This window comes from Impatiens glandulifera, chromosome 4 (assembly GCF_907164915.1).
Source record: "Impatiens glandulifera chromosome 4, dImpGla2.1, whole genome shotgun sequence".
NCBI classification, from domain to species: Eukaryota; Viridiplantae; Streptophyta; class Magnoliopsida; order Ericales; family Balsaminaceae; genus Impatiens; species Impatiens glandulifera.
The window spans coordinates 60,810,288-60,830,048 of NC_061865.1; the positions used below are offsets into that span (position 1 = coordinate 60,810,288).

General features: G+C 29.5%; 4 protein-coding genes across 4 annotated transcripts; 2 read left to right on the forward strand and 2 right to left on the reverse strand.

Moving 5' to 3' along the window:
- Positions 1–440: 440 nt before the first annotated feature.
- LOC124936435 (membrane magnesium transporter-like) lies at positions 441–1,941 on the reverse strand. The gene is made up of 4 exons (XM_047476933.1): positions 1,778–1,941; positions 1,646–1,698; positions 1,475–1,575; positions 441–707 (listed from the first exon to the last, which is right to left on the reverse strand). Exons 1-4 carry the CDS (start codon positions 1,848–1,850, stop codon positions 611–613), a joined length of 324 nt encoding a protein of 107 aa, XP_047332889.1. The 5' UTR covers positions 1,851–1,941; the 3' UTR covers positions 441–610.
- Positions 1,942–3,250: 1,309 nt separating this feature from the next.
- LOC124933922 (phosphoglycerate kinase-like) lies at positions 3,251–7,191 on the forward strand. Its single transcript, XM_047474365.1, has 14 exons — positions 3,251–3,523; positions 3,788–4,004; positions 4,086–4,135; positions 4,350–4,620; positions 4,699–5,018; positions 5,102–5,384; positions 5,465–5,532; positions 5,604–5,855; positions 6,053–6,128; positions 6,290–6,366; positions 6,438–6,487; positions 6,599–6,683; positions 6,758–6,856; positions 6,939–7,191. Exons 2-14 carry the CDS (start codon positions 3,872–3,874, stop codon positions 7,140–7,142), a joined length of 1,968 nt encoding a protein of 655 aa, XP_047330321.1. The 5' UTR covers positions 3,251–3,523; positions 3,788–3,871; the 3' UTR covers positions 7,143–7,191.
- On the reverse strand, positions 7,121–8,695 carry LOC124933923 (serine/threonine-protein kinase PCRK1-like). The gene is made up of 3 exons (XM_047474367.1): positions 8,297–8,695; positions 7,821–8,210; positions 7,121–7,702 (listed from the first exon to the last, which is right to left on the reverse strand). Exons 1-3 carry the CDS (start codon positions 8,636–8,638, stop codon positions 7,232–7,234), a joined length of 1,203 nt encoding a protein of 400 aa, XP_047330323.1. The 5' UTR covers positions 8,639–8,695; the 3' UTR covers positions 7,121–7,231.
- A 9,060-nt stretch (positions 8,696–17,755) lies between these two features.
- LOC124935616 lies at positions 17,756–18,189 on the forward strand. Its single transcript, XM_047476036.1, has one exon. The coding sequence runs from the start codon at positions 17,756–17,758 to the stop codon at positions 18,185–18,187; it is 432 nt and encodes a 143-aa protein (XP_047331992.1). The 3' UTR covers positions 18,188–18,189.
- Positions 18,190–19,761: the final 1,572 nt, after the last annotated feature.

A 19,761-nucleotide genomic window follows, 5' to 3' on the forward strand; every position in this document is an offset into this window, starting at 1 on the left:
AAGTATCCGTGTTGAAGTAAAAATTTGGTAATATGGAGTATTTTAAACCAACCAATAATATTTATATTCTCATAATAACATATAATTATTTATACTATAAAATAAATATTTAAGATACTTTTAGCATAAAAATATATTGATTTCTATATAACATTAACCTAAATATAATGTTATAATGCACAGCAATTTAAACTTTATTTATCACAAAAGATTAGTTCGTTCAATTTTCTAATACCATCTTAAAACAATCCATTGCCATCTAAAAATGGTCCATTTGAAGCTAACCTGCTAATAATAAATCATTAATCAAAATATTAACAAAAAAGTGATAACTAATAACATAAAATCCAAGATGAAGAAAATACCAATCTTTTAGTAAGAATGGATTCATATTTTACCCACAAAGTAGTCAAAAACATACCTTGTACTACAATTCATACTTGAAGCATACAACTTTTATCAATTACAAAGTCTTTGCATAATCGAGGACAAAAACCGTGATTAATTGTATTTAGAGTACATTGAATGCTATCGATAGTACAAAAACCGTGGTGATGATGATGATGATGAATTCAACAGCGTCTACAATTACATATAAGAACTAATAAGATTACTTCTTCAACTGCGTAGCAACTTCCAAAGGAAACACCACTCTTCCGCGATGGTTAAATATCATGAAGTCCAAATTTTCCGGTAAGCTAACAATCCTATAAACAAAATGAAGAATAGATTAATCCTGTTCTAAAGTTATATCATCATGTATAATCAAATCCAATATTTCTTGACTTTGAATGCAAAAATGAAGAAGAAATCTCTATCAAATGTCTTCGAAGAAGAGGCAAAATAACAAAGTCATATTCTGTTGAAATTCAATCTAAGGAGGCAAAAGTTGTTGTTGGTGGAGTAATTATGAGGTACGAGAACAATATTTTACTTGAAAGTATTGTGAGATACAGGGACCATCCATCTTTCCAATCGAGTAATGTTGATTGCTTCTCCCTTATCCATTCGTTCTAGCAGTCGAAGGAAAGAGGATCTAATCGGGCTCGTGTGTACTTACTAGAGGTGCAACAAGAGAGACTCTCATCTCCATTGATACCACCAGGTCTGACCCGGTTCATGCATCAACATGTATTATTCTTTGAACAATACATTAACGATCCTATCAGTTATGCATAGAGATCCTAGGACTAAGTGCTAAAATTTTGATCTGAAATTCCTTTTAAAACATCTAATATCCCATCAGTTGGCATATCATCATCTCAAGTGTTCTTCAAATCCATCTCCAAGATTCAGACTATGAAACTAGATATAAAGTATTGCATATAATTAGTTCTTCACATAAACCTAATATCCTTCATAACCATATCAAATTTCAAAAATCACATTCCCTAGGGTTCCAAGTTCTAACAGCATTACACATATATAACTGATTATTTCTTCAAAATTCTACTAAGTAAAACATTTTCCTTACCTATTCTCATCTGAATTAGGAAGTATAGATTGAAACTTAGCTGGAACAGCAAGTGATGCCCAAAGACAAAGCACCAATCCGATACTTAACTCCATGAAAACCTACATTAAACGCAATCTCATGTCAGTTATCAAATTCATCCAGAGTAGAGTCAAAGAGAAGGTAGTTTACATTCATCGGAGGTCCAGAAAATTCGTCCTCAGTGAATTTGAGCATAGTCTTGTCTGCGATTGAAAGAAGATTAATGAGATCTTCGATCTGAGATTTGAAGTAAGGGATGCAAGAGACAGAGAGAGAAATTACACTGGATTGTTGAATAGATGGAGTGAAAGAGGATGATTACACCGAGAGCACCGACGGCGAAGCCTAAATCCATGATTCTTCTTAGCGATGAACGGCGGACGGCTTGATCTCCGGTAACAGGGGAGAACGCGACTTTTGGCTCTGTTCTATTTCTCTAGCCGGTTTAGTTTATTCAAGAAAACCAAAAGAGGAATAAAGTAGAAAAGAGGTCTTATAATTTAAAATTAATGTGCAATTAACCTTCTAAAGTTTAATGAGATACAAGATAACATATGTCCTTAAGAAATATTATTATGATAAAACTCAAAAATTCAAATATTATCAAGTGGTTTTCTTAAATAAGTCAATATATCAGTCGATCAATTTCGTACTAAAGGATCTATTGTGTCATCAACTAGTTTGGGGTCGACATAAGCTTTCGACTGATCGGGCATATCCAAAAGCTGAATCACCAAATAAGAACTTCCGTTTTTGTAATATGTGTATGAAGCAATAACTTTCGAACAAAAACAATAATTAGAAATAAAATAAAATTACAATTTCTAAAAGATATTCAAAAACCATCTATTAGCTCGTATACCTTTAAGAAAACGAATAATAATAAAAAAAACATGAAAAAATAAATAAAAGATTAACAAGAAAACATGTGAAAATAAATAATAATAATGCAAATAAGAAAAGAATAAAAATAATTTATTCAATATATTATCAAACTTATATATCCTTAAAAACCAAATAATTACTACCTGAACTTTTGAGAAATATAAAAAATAATGCTAATTATTTCAACAAAATATTCACATATCATATTGTCAATTATTAAGTCTGAATTCTTAAGCAAAAATATATTTTTGAAAGATATTTTATTTTTAATATTAATGTTTATATTATCCTTTTTAAATGATCAATTTATATTAAAAACAACATATAGCGTTTAAACGACAAAATTTAACATAAACATAAGAATGCTGATAATAATAATAATGAAAATATAAAAAGAATACAAACACATTACTGAAAAAATTATCGAGTTCATAAATCCTTAAGAAAAACTAATAACTCTTCGACCTACTTCACCGCTCTCTAGAACAAATATTCAAAAACGTAATAATAATAACATTATAAATTATACGAATCGAACTATCATTTCGATTTATCTTAAACTAGATAGTACACGAAAAAATAATCGAGATATTAACCCAAATATGTATTCCTTATAATTCAAATTCACGAGAACCGCTTAAAATCTCGAGCTCAATCATTTTTCTCATACAAGACACCTTGTGAAAGTTCAACTGAGAACATTACATCAATTGTTTATCAAGGAAGACTTGGGGTTGTTTAATTTAAGAAAAATAAGTTTATTGGTTTATTTTCGTTTTCATCAAAAGCTCAAGGGCTTAATTTTGTCCTCTATCCATTGTTAGATAAGAAAGAAGAGAAACAATTTTTCTGCTATCTTCTTCTTCTTCTCAATTGTCCACTTGAAGAAGAAGAAGACGAATCAGAATCGGAAGCAGAGCGAAAAGCATTCATTCCGCTTATTTTCATTATGTTCTTCTCTCCAAGAATCTATGAGCGGGAAGAGGACACAAAATCACGCGGTTTAACAGAATGCTGCTTCTCCTTTTCACTGAAATCCTTTCTTATTTCACCATGCAGACATGTCCTTCATATGCTACTAGACAGTGAGGATTCATGATCTCTTCAATTTCAGCTGATTTCAACTTACTTTCAAGTTGTATGGTAAGTTGTGTCTCATCTATGACTGAATTTAATTGAATGAATCGAGGATCTCTCAACGTGTTAATCAGATAATATGTTAAACTTGTAAAATTTTGTTGATTCGATGCTGAATTTTACTTTAATGCAGTTATTTCTAACAGTTGGATGGAATTGCATTTAGCTAGTTTATAGTCTTATTTGTTATTGCCTGAAGAACTGTTGCACCAGTCATCTGTGTTTTTGATTATTGCCTTTCATGTCATAATGGTATGTCAATTTGTTTAGGTGTTGTTATGCTGCTGTTCAAAGTTCTCACTTGACGAAGTAGGGATTGTTGAATTTCAAAATGTACTAAAAGGAGCTTGAAAAATGAGCTTAATTCATAAACTATTTCATGGGAATTTCTTCATACCTGCATTGGGTGAACATGAAACTTTGATGCGAAGAAGAAGTTTTGTTCCATCTCGGAGGTATCAAGGAAACAAAAAGATTTTTTTTCAAGGTAAAACAAAGAGATGAATGATGTTTTCTCTAATCACACTGGTTTTTGTTTCATTTTTGTACTAAATTTCCCCTTCAACAGGATGTCAATATGTGGCAAGTGACATAACAATAGCTCCAACAGTATATAAGGTACTTCACATTTTACAGCTTGTTCTGCAGAAGAACTTTTCCAATAAAATATACCTTTTTATTTTTCTACTAGCAATTTGAAGTTATTTACTTCTCATGGAGATAATTTGTATTGCCTGAATTGCATTTTCTTCTTCTCCTCTTTGTTATTCAATAATTTCATTGTTTGGATGTCATGTTTTTTTTTAACATTCAGACCATTTTCTTCCTGTAGGCTAGAGTTTGTGATGAAGCCAATACACATTCCTTTCCCCATGTCCAGAAGCTTAGGAAATTTCCAAAAGACCAGCTTTACGGGAAAGTTGTTATGGTCAGATTTGATTCGTGCATTTTGCCTGATTCAGATATGGATATCCAATCTCCTTATGTCTTCAATGCTCTTTCCACCATCAAGTATTTGCATAACGCTGGGGCTAAACTGATCCTAGTTAGCAGTTGGAGTGTGAAAAAGAATTCTAACCATCTTTCAGTCCAGATCGTTGCAGGTATTTGAATCAATTAAGCATTTGATTGCTTTCCTATTACAATGAACCTAAGAAATCTTAATTTTATTTTCTTTCCAGAGTTTTTGTCGGCAGCTCTCAAGCTTAATGTCAAACCTGCAAAATTTTGCCCTGATGACGGAAATGATGACATTGTTCTTCTTGATAATCTCTTTAGCTCCAAAGGGGAACTTGCCAACTGTTTGGAATTTTCCGAAGGCTTATCGGCAGGAGTTGATATTTTTGTAAATGATGCATTTTCATGTTCTCATAGAGTTCTTGCATCAACAGTTGGAATTACTGTTTTCTGCTGCGCATCTATAGCTGGTTTTTATTTTGAACAGAGTCTATATCAATTGCAGAAAGCCATCGCACCCACCAAACGACCATTTGTTGCTATAGTACATACTGATCGCCTTTTTCTTATGACCATTGTTTCCATTTATTCTATAATTCAATGGCTTCATCTAATTTGTATATACAGATTGGTGGGGGAAATCTATCAGACAAAGCTGCTTCTTTGTATAGTTTAGCTTCTAGATGTGATAGTCTAGTGCTTGTTGGAAGAATGGTATTTCAGATAATGAATGCTCTTGGATTGCCTGCTCCTTTGAAAATGTTAGAAACTGGAGCATGTGAAGAAGCTCTGAAACTGGTGCAGTTGATAAAATCTAGAAATGTGTCAGTTGTGCTTCCAAGTGATTTTTGGTGCCAAAACGGAAATACTCAAAAGTTACAGGTTTTTCCTGCTGATAGTATTCCGGATGGTAAGATCATCTTTTCTAACTATAGAAATGGATGATTTTTTAAAAGCACAGTTGACCCTCCGATATATCCTCATTCCCAGGTTGGCTACCTGTTGATATTGGGCCAAATTCTTTAGAAGAAATTTCTTCCTTACTTCTAAACTGTCAGGTGAGTTATTCATCTTTAAGCTTTAGCTTGACTCAAGAATCTAATGTTCACCAATTTTCAACATTGGACAGAAAAGCTTATGGATTGGTCCATTTAAATTCAGCTCGTTAACTCATTCCAGCTGGGGAGAATTTCAGTTGACTTTATTGCTTGAGAAGCTTATTCAAAGCAATTGTGAAGTAACTGTTGTAAGGAACTCGTCATGCAATGCAATTTTGAGGATGTCGAGTTCTCTATCTAGTTATAACATTGTTGAAAGTGCATCTGTTTTCTGGGATTTTCTTGGAGGAAGAAAGCTTCATGGTGTTATGGCCTTGGACAGGGTAAGATTTCTCTAATTCTCTAATCTGATGGTAGTTGTTTTCTCTTTAAGATTGCTGCATATTTCATTAGCAAAACATTTTTATCATATGCCGTTATCTATTGTTTTAGAACATATATGTCATCCTTGCCCAATTTTTCAGTAAAAATGAAATGTTTTTCTCGAGGGATTTGATTTTTTTCCTTAAATTTATTTCAGGCATATCCGTTTGACATTGACTGGAATGACGTCTACAGTAATCCAACTCAACCTCTAGTAGTTGATATTGGAAGCGGTAATTCATTTGAACCAATGAATTATTGTCTTAGATGTTCTTGAAGGATGTCAATGATGATTAACATAGCTAATGCAGTTTGCACAAAGAAGAATATTAGAAAACCAAGTTCTAAAAAGCATTAGTTCTCTACATCTTAAATCTGTGCTTGTAAATGGCAGGAAATGGATTGTTTCTCCTCAACATGGCTGAGAAGGAGAAGGATCTTAATTTTCTAGGGCTAGAGATTAATGAAAAGGTTTTTTTTTTCACTCCACACAATTCTCCCTCATAGTAAATTCTTATATGGATGCAATTCTCACTTTTCAGCTTGTAGAACGTTGTCTAAACTCAATCCATTTGCGCGGAATAAGGAATGGGTGCACATTCTTTACCCTTTCTTGTTTTATGGGAAAAAAATTGGATAACAGTTACTACTACCTAAAAAACATCAGTTCATCTAAAAACTGCGGTTGGTTGGTTTTTTCTAGGCACTTTATCGCGACAAATGCAACATCAACTTTTCGATCCTTAGTTTCGAGCTACCCTGGAAAGTTGGTTCTTGTATCCATACAGGTAAAGACTATCCATAATGAAGATAAGGTTCATTGGTTAATGTGTTATATCCTCATAGAATGAATTAATCATAGTGCCCAAACCCCGATTTCAACAAGCCTGAGCACAGATGGAGAATGCTACAAAAATCGTTGGTCGAATCAATAGCAGATTTGCTTGCATCTGATGGGAAGGTAACTGATTTCTTTTTTTAAAATTCGGTTTCTTTGTTGGATCTACAATTAGAGTTAACTCCTGAAATGTTTGGGAAACCAGGTATTTCTTCAGTCTGATATAGAAGAAGTGGCAATAAGGATGAGAGAACAGTTTATAAAAAACGCGAAGGGAACTCTCTTCGCGGCTAGTAGAGAATGGCTGAAAGAGAACCCGTTTGGGGTTCGGTCAGATTGGGAACAACATGCGATCGATCGTGGAGATCGCATGTATAGGTTCATGTATACCAAAAACAATTATCCTTAAAAGACTTATATACAATCTGAAAAACAATCTTCATATTTTTCAGCTAACATAAAACATGACAATAACTAGCTAAAAAAACATCAAATTTCTCAATTCGTGACTATTCCACTACACGTTCGAACAAACCAATGTCTTTCTTCAGGCTTCGGCTTCATCGTAGCTTTTCCTTCCAAGGCTTCCTCCTTCCCCTTGGTTTGATTCCATGACTCGAGAATCTCGTCCACCATTCTCAAAACCTCACTCATTTTCGGTCGCGACTTTGCATTTCGATTCAAGCACAAGTTGGCAACCTTTGCAATCTTAAATGCACACCTGTTGGAATTATGTTGCTTCCAATCGAGCCGTGGATCCAATATCTGCCTAAACTTCCTTTCACTCGACAAATATGGCCTTATCCATATCAACAGTTGTTGCTCTCTGCTCGGGCGATTCCTATCCATTGGTCGCCTCCCCGTTATTAGTTCATAAAGGAATACCCCGTATCCCCAAACATCGCTCTTCGACGTCAAATGACCTGTTTGCATGTATTCCGGTGCTGCATATCCCAATGTTCCCTTAACCTAAAGAGGTTAAAAAAATTATATCATTATAGATTTGACCCATTTGAAAACACATTTTAGACTACTCATTTGTAAACTTAAGCACACATATGTTCAACATTTATTGATTATTACTTACCCCGGTTGTGACATGTGTGAATCCTTCCTCGGGTCCTAGTCTAGCCAATCCAAAGTCAGACAACTTAGCATTCCAATTCTCGTCGAGAAGAATATTAGAAGATTTGAAATCTCGGAATATAATCTGAAATTCCATGCCTTCATGCAAATGTGCTAATCCTCGGGCAGCATCTCTCGCGACTTTCAATCTAAGTGCCCACGAAAGTGGCGTTATCGACGACTTAGTCGCCGATAAATGACGATCTACACTTCCATTGGGCATATATTCATAAACAAGAATTCTTTGGATTCCCCTTTCATCATCTTCAGCACAATAACCAACCAATTTAACTAAGTTTTCATGCTCAACAATGCCAAGAAAGTTCACTTCAGCCACCCATTCCTTATGCCCCTGCCATAATAATAAAATAAACAATCATAAATACAAAACCCGACCCGTTTACCCATATTCAAATTCGGGTTAAATCAAATCACTACCTGAATTCCTCTTGTTCCTAGCTGTTTAACAGCAACTTCAACTTTCTTCTTCTTATTAATCAAATCTGAAGAATCACACTTAATCAAACCTTTGTATACACACCCGAATCCACCTTCACCAATTTTGGAACTTCGACTGAAATTCTTGGTGGCTGTTTTCATCTCGGATAGAGTGAATGCTATAACATTCAGATTACTTTTACTTTGTAAAAGACTTGAGAATGAATCGTTCTCTGGAGAGTTCATATCCGAGCTAGAGTTTGAAGAAGGAACGGCTCTAGTTCCTTCTTCTTCTTCATCTTTACACTTCACTTCTCTGCTGAAGAACGGCAGGCACTTCATTTGCAATATCTGTAGAGAAATTGATGAGAATGAAGATCGACAGGGGAACCCACCTATAAAGTTGCTAACTTTCTTGCAATCCACGATCAGAAATGGCGATTGTGACTTGAGTAAATTGGTGAAGAGGGGAATTCAATGGTGGGGCAGTTGGAAGGAAAAAATTCGGGTCAATTTGTGGTTAAGAAAGTCTAAGTATATCATTCCAAATTTGTATTTGTTTACCTATTAATAGAAACATCCATGAAGCTTCTAGTCACATGGACCAATAAAAGGTTTAGGTCTAGTTTGATTCCTAAAATTGACCAGACACACAATTTTAGAATAGGTAGTTATACAATGTACAAAGCAAATCTATATATATAATGATTCTAAATTTCAAAGTGTTTGGATTGCCGGGTCGAGAGATTTGGTTAATTTGAATATATATGTGAGAGTAAATGAATACTTGAGTCGGATTGTGTGTTGACCCGCCCATAAACTTAAAACTATTAAAATTAAAATTAAAAATGTTGTAGGTATGTTTTGAACTTGCAATCTAACAAAAACAAGTACAAATCTTTAACCAAATGTGATTGGATGTGCTTTGCCAGAAATAATAGGGCGGTAATAATTAAAAGTGATTAAAAAATATGAATCAAATATTTGATTGATCAATGTGTGAGGTCACGATTTTAAATATTACAAAATATGAATCAAGTATTTGATTGATCAAAATGAAAGTGTAAAATCACGAGATAAGAAATTTATTAAGAAAAAATATATAATAAAATATGTGAAAAGATGAGTTGTTTTACTGAAATGAATAATTGTGAAATGAGAGTGTTATATTTTTTATTTTAATATATTATTCGTTGAATTTTAAACATTGAATATATATTATTATAATTTTTTATTAAATTTATTTTGTTTATATTTTTATCTATGTGCATCACGCGTACAAAATATGAATCAAGTATTTGATTGATCGAAGTGAAAGTGTAAAATCACGAGATAAGAAATTTATTGAGAAAAAATATATAATAAGATATGTGAAAAGATGAGTTGTTTTACTGAAATGAATAAATGTGAAATGAGAGTGTTATATTTTTTATTTTAATATATTATTCGTTGAATTTTAAACATTGAATATATATTATTATAATTTTTTATTAAATTTATTTTGTTTATATTTTTATCTATGTGCATCACGCGTACAAAATATGAATCAAGTATTTGATTGATCGAAGTGAAAGTGTAAAATCACGAGATAAGAAATTTATTGAGAAAAAATATATAATAAGATATGTGAAAAGATGAGTTGTTTTACTGAAATGAATAAATGTGAAATGAGAGTGTTCTATTTTTTATTTTAATATATTATTCGTTGAATTTTAAACATTGAATATATATTATTATAATTTTTTATTAAATTTATTTTGTTTATATTTTTATCTATGTGCATCACGCGAGAATCTTCATAATTATATAGAAAATCTTAAGTAAAAAAAATACATTTTTAATAATCTTACATTAGTAACTATAGTTTGTCTAGTACCGATTAGAATATAAGATTTATAAGTAAAATATTATTACAATATTATCACAATATTCAGAGTTGTCTAGTACTTGTGATAATATTGTGAGTTTAAGCATTGATTGTCAGTGAATACTTATTAAATTATTAGTGTGTTTGTGCTTGTATATATAAATAATTTAGATTTTCTAAGTTAATTACTAATTTACCAGGGTTATTTATAAATGTTAATATACAACATTAAAGATTTTTTCTTTTTAATTTCTAGAGTTTCATTTCTTTATAATTGTTTTCAGAAATTCGATATTTAAAGACAATATCATCCTAGTTATATAAAAAAAAATTAAGTAAAAAAAATTACATTTTTAATAATCCTACATTTGAGTAAGTATAATATAAGATTTATAGATAAAAAAAATTATAATATTATAAATTGTGATAATATAATTATTATATTATTATAAGCTTAATGTTATGTCTATTTATATAATAGATATAATTATATAACAATTTAATACAATTTCTCTTTATTTTAACATGATGTAACCTTTATAATTTAATGAGCTACAAAATTTAGTATTATACCTCTATCAATAGATATTTTAGCAATTGATGGAGGACTTTAATAAGGCTCTAATAATTATTTTTTAATAATATTTTTTTTCTTTCAAATAATTTGGTTGATGTTTTTATTTTTTTTCGACAAACATATTCTTTGAGTTTTGTTTTCAGTTGTTGTTTATTCCAGTAATATTGCTCATAATTTATTGGTCCTAATCCAATCATACATGCTTCTTTACTGGTTATTTAGTTAAGGCACTGTCATTTTTTTTGTTATAATTAATTTTTTTCAGGTGTTGTTTCTCTCTAGCATTTTATGTCCATGAGAATCTACCTTTTTCGTTGATTTCTTTTAATGCAACACACTGTCATCCCGTCGTTGGATGAATCTCGAGATTTACGAGTAATTTCGGAGTTTATTCGGTTGTTGTTTCACCTTACATTTAATGCCCATGAAATTTTACATTATTTGTTGGTTTATTTGTCACATTGTCATCCTGTTATTAGATAGAGCTCACAAATTTATGAAGAATACAACATCAATATTTCACAATCTCATTTCAACCTCAAGTTGTTCAATTGTTTTCCATCTCGAGTTTAAAAATAAATGTTAAAATATAAGATAATATATAAATTGTGATAATATCATTATTATATTAGTTTCATTATAAGTATAATATAATTTCTATAAAACATAAATCACTTAAATTGAGAATGGTTTCTCTTTATTCTAAGAGTAACAACTAATATCTCAATTTGTTTGGACGTTTTGTCAATGAGGTACAAGTTTGACTTAGTGGGGTGTTAGTAACAGGGGTGGAGCCAAGTACAAGCCGGCCCGGACGGTAGCCCGGGTAGCCCTACATATTATGTATGCATTCATCAATAGCTACGGTAATTTACCGTCGTTATTGATTGTTTCCCGTCGTTATTGATTGTTTGTTTGATATTATTATAAAACTAGCCCGGGTAGATTTCAAATCTTGACTCCGCCCCTAGTTAGTAAGACTTAATGTTAAGGGAAAAAAAATTGGGGAGATGAATAAATATTAATGAAGAAGAGGGTGATAATCTAAGTTGTAGAGCACATAGAGTTTAAGTCTTCATTCGGGACCAATTTTGAAAACAAAAATGTTTGAATAAAATGTTATTTATGACCAAGTATGGCATTGTGATAGTTAGTATATATGGCAGGTGCTTTCAAACGGTATATGCCCGAGACCTTCGGAAAGTGTTGGGAGGCTTGATTCGGTTTTGGTTTGATTTGGTTTGGTTTGATATTGAGTCTTCGTCTTCGAATATCTTTTGAATAAAAAGAAATAAAAACATATCATTAAATTTCTTTTGTAATGTTATTTTATTTACTCTCTTCAAAGTACATAACAAAATAGTGGTATAATTGGACAGTGACTTTATGGCCCTCTTGAAAGATTTTTAGTTTCCACAGTTACCCTAATTCTTAATAATATTTAATCATTGTGTTTAAATGTGACATTTAATTATATATTTTATTTTATTTGAGTGTATCCTAATCTACCTAAACATTTTTTTTTCTAAAAAAGAAGTCGATCCCTTTCAGCATTAATTAATGTTTAAGATAAATGAATCCCTTATTTATGTACTTAAGTCCTTTTACTAATGGATATGGGCATTGGTCTTTTATTTTTTATTTAAAAATTAAGTAGAACCAGTCCAACACCCAACAATTATGAACTCTCGCTTCAACTCAAAACATTTTTTTAGATGAAATCGAATTCTTAACATTTTGATCTTTTAAGTCGACTTTTACCCTGAACACTTATAATATATATATATATATATATATATATATATATATATAAATATATATAATAAAATGATTAATTTATTATTGTTTATTGAAAAAATCTAAGATTTGAAGGAAATTGACAAAGACTTAGAAACTTGCTATGGGGAAAGCGACGTTAGATCAATCCTAAGCCATTTATTTATTTATTTATTTGTTTGGGTTGAAAATGGAGACCCATTATGCTCTTCTGCTATATTCTATCGTTTTTCAAATATTGGACTAGTTGAGTGGTCTTCTTTAGATTACAGGGATGAAAAAAAACAAAATATTATGCAATGGGACCAATATATATTTATTAAAAAAATTATATTATATATATATAAAAACTAAATTAATCATGTCATAAATATTTCATTAGTCATTCTTTTACACGTTAAACCCCGAATTCAAGGTTAAATTTAGTAATTATAAAATAATTTATTTTTAAAATTTTTGTCTGACAATTATAAATGGTCGATCTTTTTCGGTTCTTATTTTTAACGATATTTTTAGTTGATTTATAAATAATTTCGTGGCCTGTCATGTCATGTGTGGTGTATAATATTGGTTACGTCATATTTATGTTTTTATTGGGTAGAGGTCCAATCCGTCTTGTTCTATATTTGTTTTAATTAAAAAAGACCAAAAATAAAATTATTTTTGACCTATTGACCCAAGTTTATATATGGGTGGGTGACATAACCACTTTTAAATAGAATTATTAGTGAAAATAGTTTTTTTTTTTTTTTTTTTTTTTTTTTTTTTTTTTTTTTTATTGGTGGCTAGCATTCCTCATATTTATTATCCTATTTAAATCGTAGTATTTTTAATTAAAATTGAATACAAAACTTTTGGTTTTTAGATTAGACTATTGTTATGTTAGTTTAGTTTACTAACTGATATTTTTTTTTTTTTTAGATAAGATCTTGGTCATTTGAGGTAATCTGGTTGAGCATATTTTGTTTATAAACTAAATATAGATTTTAAAAAAGTCTTGGTCTATGTGTTGTTGAATTGAAAAAAAAAAGCATGAATATATATATATATTTGTAGGACCACGAATCTATCATCTGTAGGTGTAATTCTAGAAAAATCTTGGTTCCGTAGAAGTTTGGGGTTCGAGAATTTTATATGGGTTTGCGTGTCATAAATTTTTTAAAAATAAAACATTATTTTAAAAGATTTTAAATAAATTCTTGACAAATTTTAAATAATGAATTTTTTAGAAATTTTTTGTTTAAAGTAATAATTAATTTAAAAGATTATTTATTTGAAATAGAGTCGTGAATTATTTTTGAAAATTAATAAAAATATTTACGTGTACAAACGTATTTTTATCTAAAGTTTCGTTTTATTTCGAGTTTGGTAATATCGGGAAAAAATATTGTGTTTCATCATTTCTACCCGTTTAAAACGGTCTCTATTTATAAATTTGGTTTTTTAAAATCGGTTGTATAACGTTTTATATTTACCTATTATTCTTCTTGTCTTAGACATGCGTAAATTTTAGCGTTATTTACATAATTGTAATAAAAATTATTTAAATGCTAGTACAGAAATCTAATTAATTATTTTATTAGGTTTTGGTCTTAGAGTTAATTATTTTAATTTTATTTATTTGAAAATAAATCAAAATATTTATTTTAATTTTATAAATTTGGTAGGTATATTTTTAGTGTTTACAATAAGAGAAAAAAATAATTAAAAAAAATTCGGAAAAATAGTCATATTCGGGAGATTTTTGTCCCGTACATGGCCATGTGCGATAGATTTTTGTCACGTACATGGTCATGTGCGGAGAAAGAAAAAAAAAACAAAAAAATGGCCATGTTCGAGATTTTTTTTTCTCTCCTGCACAAGTGTTAGACCACGTCATATTCGTGTCAATACTTTCGTTCCTAACTTCGTTCTCACTCTTATGACTTATATCAAAGAGTTGAACAATTTTCAGTTCATTTAATTATTTATATACAAAATCTATTAATGGAAACTAGGTCTTACAAAGGATGAAATAAACTCCTATAAATCCAAGATTGTGAGAAGCCTTAAATAGGCAACAATTCAAGATTACAAAAGTGAGCAATTGTTGATAATTAATAGGTTTTGGGTTAGGCAGCCTAAAATCTAAAATTGATAATTAAATTTATTATGTTTAAGAATTTTATTTTGTTTATTAGTTAAAATCTCAGGTAATACCGTTTTTTTTAAATCTTTTGAACTAGATCAAAGGTAACAAAAAAAAAAAAATTTCCGTAGTTAGGAGACACCACAAAACTCGGGTTTCTGATAATTATTGATATAGCTTGGATTCATTTCATTATAAAAAATATAGTTGTTAATTTTAATGATAAAGCATTCATTTATAACTTCAGATCTCCTATACCTGTTTTTTTTACTAGTAAATATGTTTCTCTAAATTTGTTTTGCTTTTAGATAATTTATAATAAAAATGTCATAAATTTTATTAAGCTAATTAAAATTATTTTTTTTTATGAATATTAGCATTTAGTTGTGATTTTCACGATTAAATGAAAAATAATTTATCCTTTAAAAAATAAAACAATAATAAGTAAAATTTAATGGAATCAAATTTAAAAAACAATATAAATGTCTACAATATATAGAAACATTAATATCTACTGTGCGATACAAACGAATAAAAATATAAATAAAATAAATTTAATAAAAATATAATAGGTATTCAATGTTTAAATTTTTTAATAAATCATGAATAATATATTAAAATAAAAATTAGAACTCTATCATTTCACATTTTATTCACTTCGATAAAATAATTTATTTTCTCACAAATCACATCACATATTTGATTAAATATTTGGTGACCTTACACTTTCACTTTGCTCAATTAAATATTTGATTCATATTTTTTAATATTTAACATTATGACCTCACACTTTGGTCAATCAAATATTTGATTCATATTTTTTTAACCATTTTCAATTGATATTGACCTATAATTCATCGACAAATCACATCTTAATCACATTTGGTTAAAGAGTTGTACTTATTTTATTAGGTTGCAAGTTCAAAATATACCTATAACATTTTTAATTTTATTTTTAGTCGTTTTAAGTTTATGGGCGGGTCAACCCACAATTCGATCTTATTTTATATATATATATATATATATATATATATATATATATATCCAAATTAACCACAGCTCTCGACCCAACAATTCAGACACTTTAAAAATTAATCATATTATATATATATTAGTTAGTTAAAAAGTTGAAATTATATTGTCAAAATTTCTCGCGTTCATCAAATTGTGTTGAATATAAATATAAAATGTTAATAGCCTAGTTGGCTAAAAGGTTGTACAAAAAGTACTTTCGTTGTTTAAGAAGCCTTCGTATCTTAATGCACGTATTTAATTTATTCGGAGCTGTTTTATTATGTTGCAAATTCAAAACATACTAATAGTATTTTTAATTTTATTTTTAACCGTTTTAAGTTTATGGGCGGGTCAACTCACAATCCGATTCAAATATTCATTTATTCTCACATATATATTCAAATTAACCACAACTATGGACTCGGCAATCCAAACACTTTAAAAATTAAACATCATTCTATATATATATATATATTACATGATGGTTCAATGTTTAAACTCTAAACCTAAGATCGGTCATTCTTAAGTGTTTAAACCCTAAACCTAGGGACCCTAGGGACTGGAACTCAGATGGAAGCTCGATATATCCACATTTTTTTGTCGTTAAGCTAAAAGAAATGATCAATCTCGTTAAAAAAACAAGCAAAAAAGGAACCAAGTAATTGTGCCGCTGGTTTCATTTGCATGAATAAAAAAACGGTTGTAAGATAGTTCCAAATATGATGACTGGTAAATTCGGTGCCATAACTCTGTAATTTGATTTCATCTGATTTGATTTCATTTCATTTCAATCCAATGGAAGCATGTACGAACAGAACAACATAGTGTAAATGTATCTAGGGGTGATGCATCCAAACCACTTATTTTTTTTTTTATTTTTTTTTGTTGGCTTCTTCCAATCATTTCCATCACTTCAATTCATTCTTTTCTACCTCTTCTTTTCACCCATTAACTAAAAATTGGAGCTTGTTTGATTTTGGTTCGGTGAGTTCTTGTAAAAAAGTTTTATAAAAAGTAAGTTGGTTTAATTACTAAAATTTCATTTCGTATTTTAAAATTTAAATTTAGTACAAATAAAGTAAAGATATTTTTAAAATATAATTAATAAAAATTCATTAGAAATTCAAAAGAAGCAAACATTGTGTCTCCAAACAAGTTGAAACTCGAGATTCAAATCCGATCGATAGATCAAAACCCGACAAATTTATATTGCCCATGAGTTTTTACGTTTCATTAATTTTTTAGATGGTTTATGTATATTAAAAAATGATAAAAAGCGTTTAAACACAATGACAAAGAATGACATGAGAAAATAAATAATAAAAGAATACAAATACATTACCTAACAAATTATCGAGTGAATAAATTTCAAGAAGAACGATTAACTTCCTGATCGATTACACCGACTTTTCAAAACGAATTTTAAAAAGCGTCGTAATAATAATATGGTGAATGATACATATCGAATGACTACTATCATTAAAAATTTAACGGTTTATCTCCAACAAGATATCAATAGAAAATAATCGGAATGGTAACTCAAATATATAAATTTACCCTATTAATCGTCTCCATTCAAACTTCCGAATGACGCTGAATCATTCTCCACATCTCGTCTATAACTTTATAAGTATATGCATAATAAAATATTGACTATTTATGTATATATGTATGATTTCATCTAATGATTGTTAGCAATTGTGGAGTTAATTAATATTTGTAAAAATGGGTCATTCATGAGTTGAGTTGTTGTGAGATATCATCATTAAATTAATACATATTTAATCCAATCCATGAGTAAATTATTATATTTTTATGATATCCATTAGAGCTTCATTTAAAGAGGCCTCAAAGGAGTTGCACCATGCCCAAGAAACTTACCCATCCCTTCTTCAAATCTTCATATCTTATCCAATATTTTCTCTCCACTCCTCCCTTTCTTTATATTTATCTATCTAGGTGGGGTCTAACCTACAACTTCAATTAATTTAACCCCAACCTATTTCTTTGGTTTCATTTGTAACGCAGTAATTCTAAATTTAAAACCCAAGTTTTTCCAATATATATATGACACAATCCAAACTCTCAATCACTATAATGAAACACATGAAGAAGATTGAGATTGGAAAGTTTATGAGGACTTGTTTGAAGAAGATGATGAATTATAGAATCAAACATAACTCAGATCATGATCAAGCTTGCGAGTGCTGTTGTTGTTGGTGGTGGAATGGTCATGATGTGTGGCCTTCTTCATCTTCTCCGGCTTCCATTCATGGTGAAATTATGATGATTCCAAGAGATGTGCCTAAAGGTCATTTGGTTGTTTATGTTGGTGAAGATCATAAGAGACATGTTATCAAAGTTAGAATCCTCAACCACCCTTTGTTCCAAGCATTGCTTGATCTTGCAAGAGAAGAGTATGAATTCTCCAAGTCATCCAAACTCTACATCCCTTGCGATGAGGGCATGTTCCTCGATGTCGTTAGGATCGCTAATTCGTCAAGGCATCGTCGAGGGTTATTCTCGTGAAGATTAGGTTGTGTGGTAGAGTTTTGATCATAATTGGCCGAGATCAAATATTAGGGTTTGTGTAACTTCTAACTTTTAGGACCAATGAAGAACTTATGACCTGCTATGTATTTATGCATGTAACTACTTTGGATGAACAATTTTTAATTTGTTCATGTTATGTGTTCGATGAGTGTGTTATAGCAATGGTTTCTAACTAATAGGTCTGATTACGGTCATAAATCATGTCATGGGGTAGGTATATCTTGACATATATAGTTTTTTATTGAGATAATGAACCATGACATGAATCTCTACCAAAGAGAGCAAGAACTTGTCTTTTAGACTAAGAACATTGTTATGATTTTTGGCCTAGACTAAATAACATTGTTAATGAGTCAAAAAAAGTATGTTAAAAGTGTTGTTAAACAAAGAAAATCCATACACTTCACTAATTTGACGTTTAACATTCTTAAAATTCAAACGTTAAAACACTTAATCTTTTATTTTATAAAAAAAAACTATTTTTTTAACAAAAAAATCATTTCATAAAAAGAAAAAAGAATAAAATACAAAAAAACAAAATCCTAACAAAATAATTTTTTTATGGCCAAGTCTCACACCCAACCAAGCTCATGTCTACCAAAAGAATGATAACCTAAAATAAACGGATTATAGTGAAAACCAAATCAACGCTGCTCAAAAATCAAAAAATGAAATCAAAACATCATCGAAAATATGTTTATCGTCATGCACTATGCACTCAAGAGGAACTAAATCAAGAACCTAATCAGATAATCAAATAAAAATAATCCCTAAAGGGACAAGATAAAAATAATCACTTATGGTTGACTCACATTCTGGGATAAGCCCAGCCCATTTAATAAATCAAAATATATATACTTTTAAACATAAAGGAGTTAGTAGTACAATGGTTCATAGAAATTATAAAAAAATTAATTATTCATTAGTTCACTCCTTAAAAACATTTTTTTTTCACATATTTCAACTTGGGTCTGAGTCAACACAAAATTTTGAAAAAAAAAATAGCATCCAATATGATACGCCAAAACAGGTATGAGATAAAAAAAAATAGGTATCATTGATTTTTAATATTCACTAATCTGATAGTGTTTGTACTTAACAGAGTCGTCCCCGAGTTTTCGGCTGCCCTAGCTCCAATAGAAATAAAAATTTATTTTTTTTATTGTTAAATTTGTTTTTGGTAAAGTTTGAACTTATAATCAAATAAAAAATTTAAGTTTCTACATTGAGCCACTAAATTATAACATATTATGTTTAAAATATTCATAAACTTATTTAAATATTTAAATATTTTATTAAATGTGCTACCGCCTTATATACAAATTGAAGACATTTTATAATACATTTGGATGGATTTTTCAAAATTTATAAAATTTAGAATCAAACTAAGAATAATTATAATTAAAACAAATTAACTCATTTAACCTATTTAATAAACAGAATTTTTTTTTTAAATTTATATATTTATTAATTAAGTATTTATTTTTCTCTGTTTTTTATTAATTAATTTTTCTTTCTCTTTTTTATTTTTAATTAATTAATTTCTCTGA

What these genes read in the sequence shown, in the direction of transcription:
- LOC124936435 (XM_047476933.1), bottom strand. Translation starts at nt 1,850, where the DNA reads ATGGATTTAGGCTTCGCCGTCGGTGCTCTCGGTGTAATCATCCTCTTT. An exon ending in CATCTATTCAACAATCCAGT is followed by an intron (nt 1,699 to 1,777) that starts GTAATTTCTCTC and finishes TTTCAATCGCAG; the next exon opens with ACAAGACTATGCTCAAATTC. An exon ending in TTTCTGGACCTCCGATGAAT is followed by an intron (nt 1,576 to 1,645) that starts GTAAACTACCTT and finishes CGTTTAATGTAG; the next exon opens with GTTTTCATGGAGTTAAGTAT.
- LOC124933922 (XM_047474365.1), top strand. Translation starts at nt 3,872, where the DNA reads ATGAGCTTAATTCATAAACTATTTCATGGGAATTTCTTCATACCTGCA. An exon ending in GGCTAGAGATTAATGAAAAG is followed by an intron (nt 6,367 to 6,437) that starts GTTTTTTTTTTC and finishes CTCACTTTTCAG; the next exon opens with CTTGTAGAACGTTGTCTAAA. An exon ending in TTGCGCGGAATAAGGAATGG is followed by an intron (nt 6,488 to 6,598) that starts GTGCACATTCTT and finishes GGTTTTTTCTAG; the next exon opens with GCACTTTATCGCGACAAATG.
- LOC124933923 (XM_047474367.1), bottom strand. Translation starts at nt 8,638, where the DNA reads ATGAAGTGCCTGCCGTTCTTCAGCAGAGAAGTGAAGTGTAAAGATGAA. An exon ending in TAGGAACAAGAGGAATTCAG is followed by an intron (nt 8,211 to 8,296) that starts GTAGTGATTTGA and finishes TTATTATGGCAG; the next exon opens with GGGCATAAGGAATGGGTGGC. An exon ending in TCACACATGTCACAACCGGG is followed by an intron (nt 7,703 to 7,820) that starts GTAAGTAATAAT and finishes TAACCTCTTTAG; the next exon opens with GTTAAGGGAACATTGGGATA.
- LOC124935616 (XM_047476036.1), top strand. Translation starts at nt 17,756, where the DNA reads ATGAAACACATGAAGAAGATTGAGATTGGAAAGTTTATGAGGACTTGT.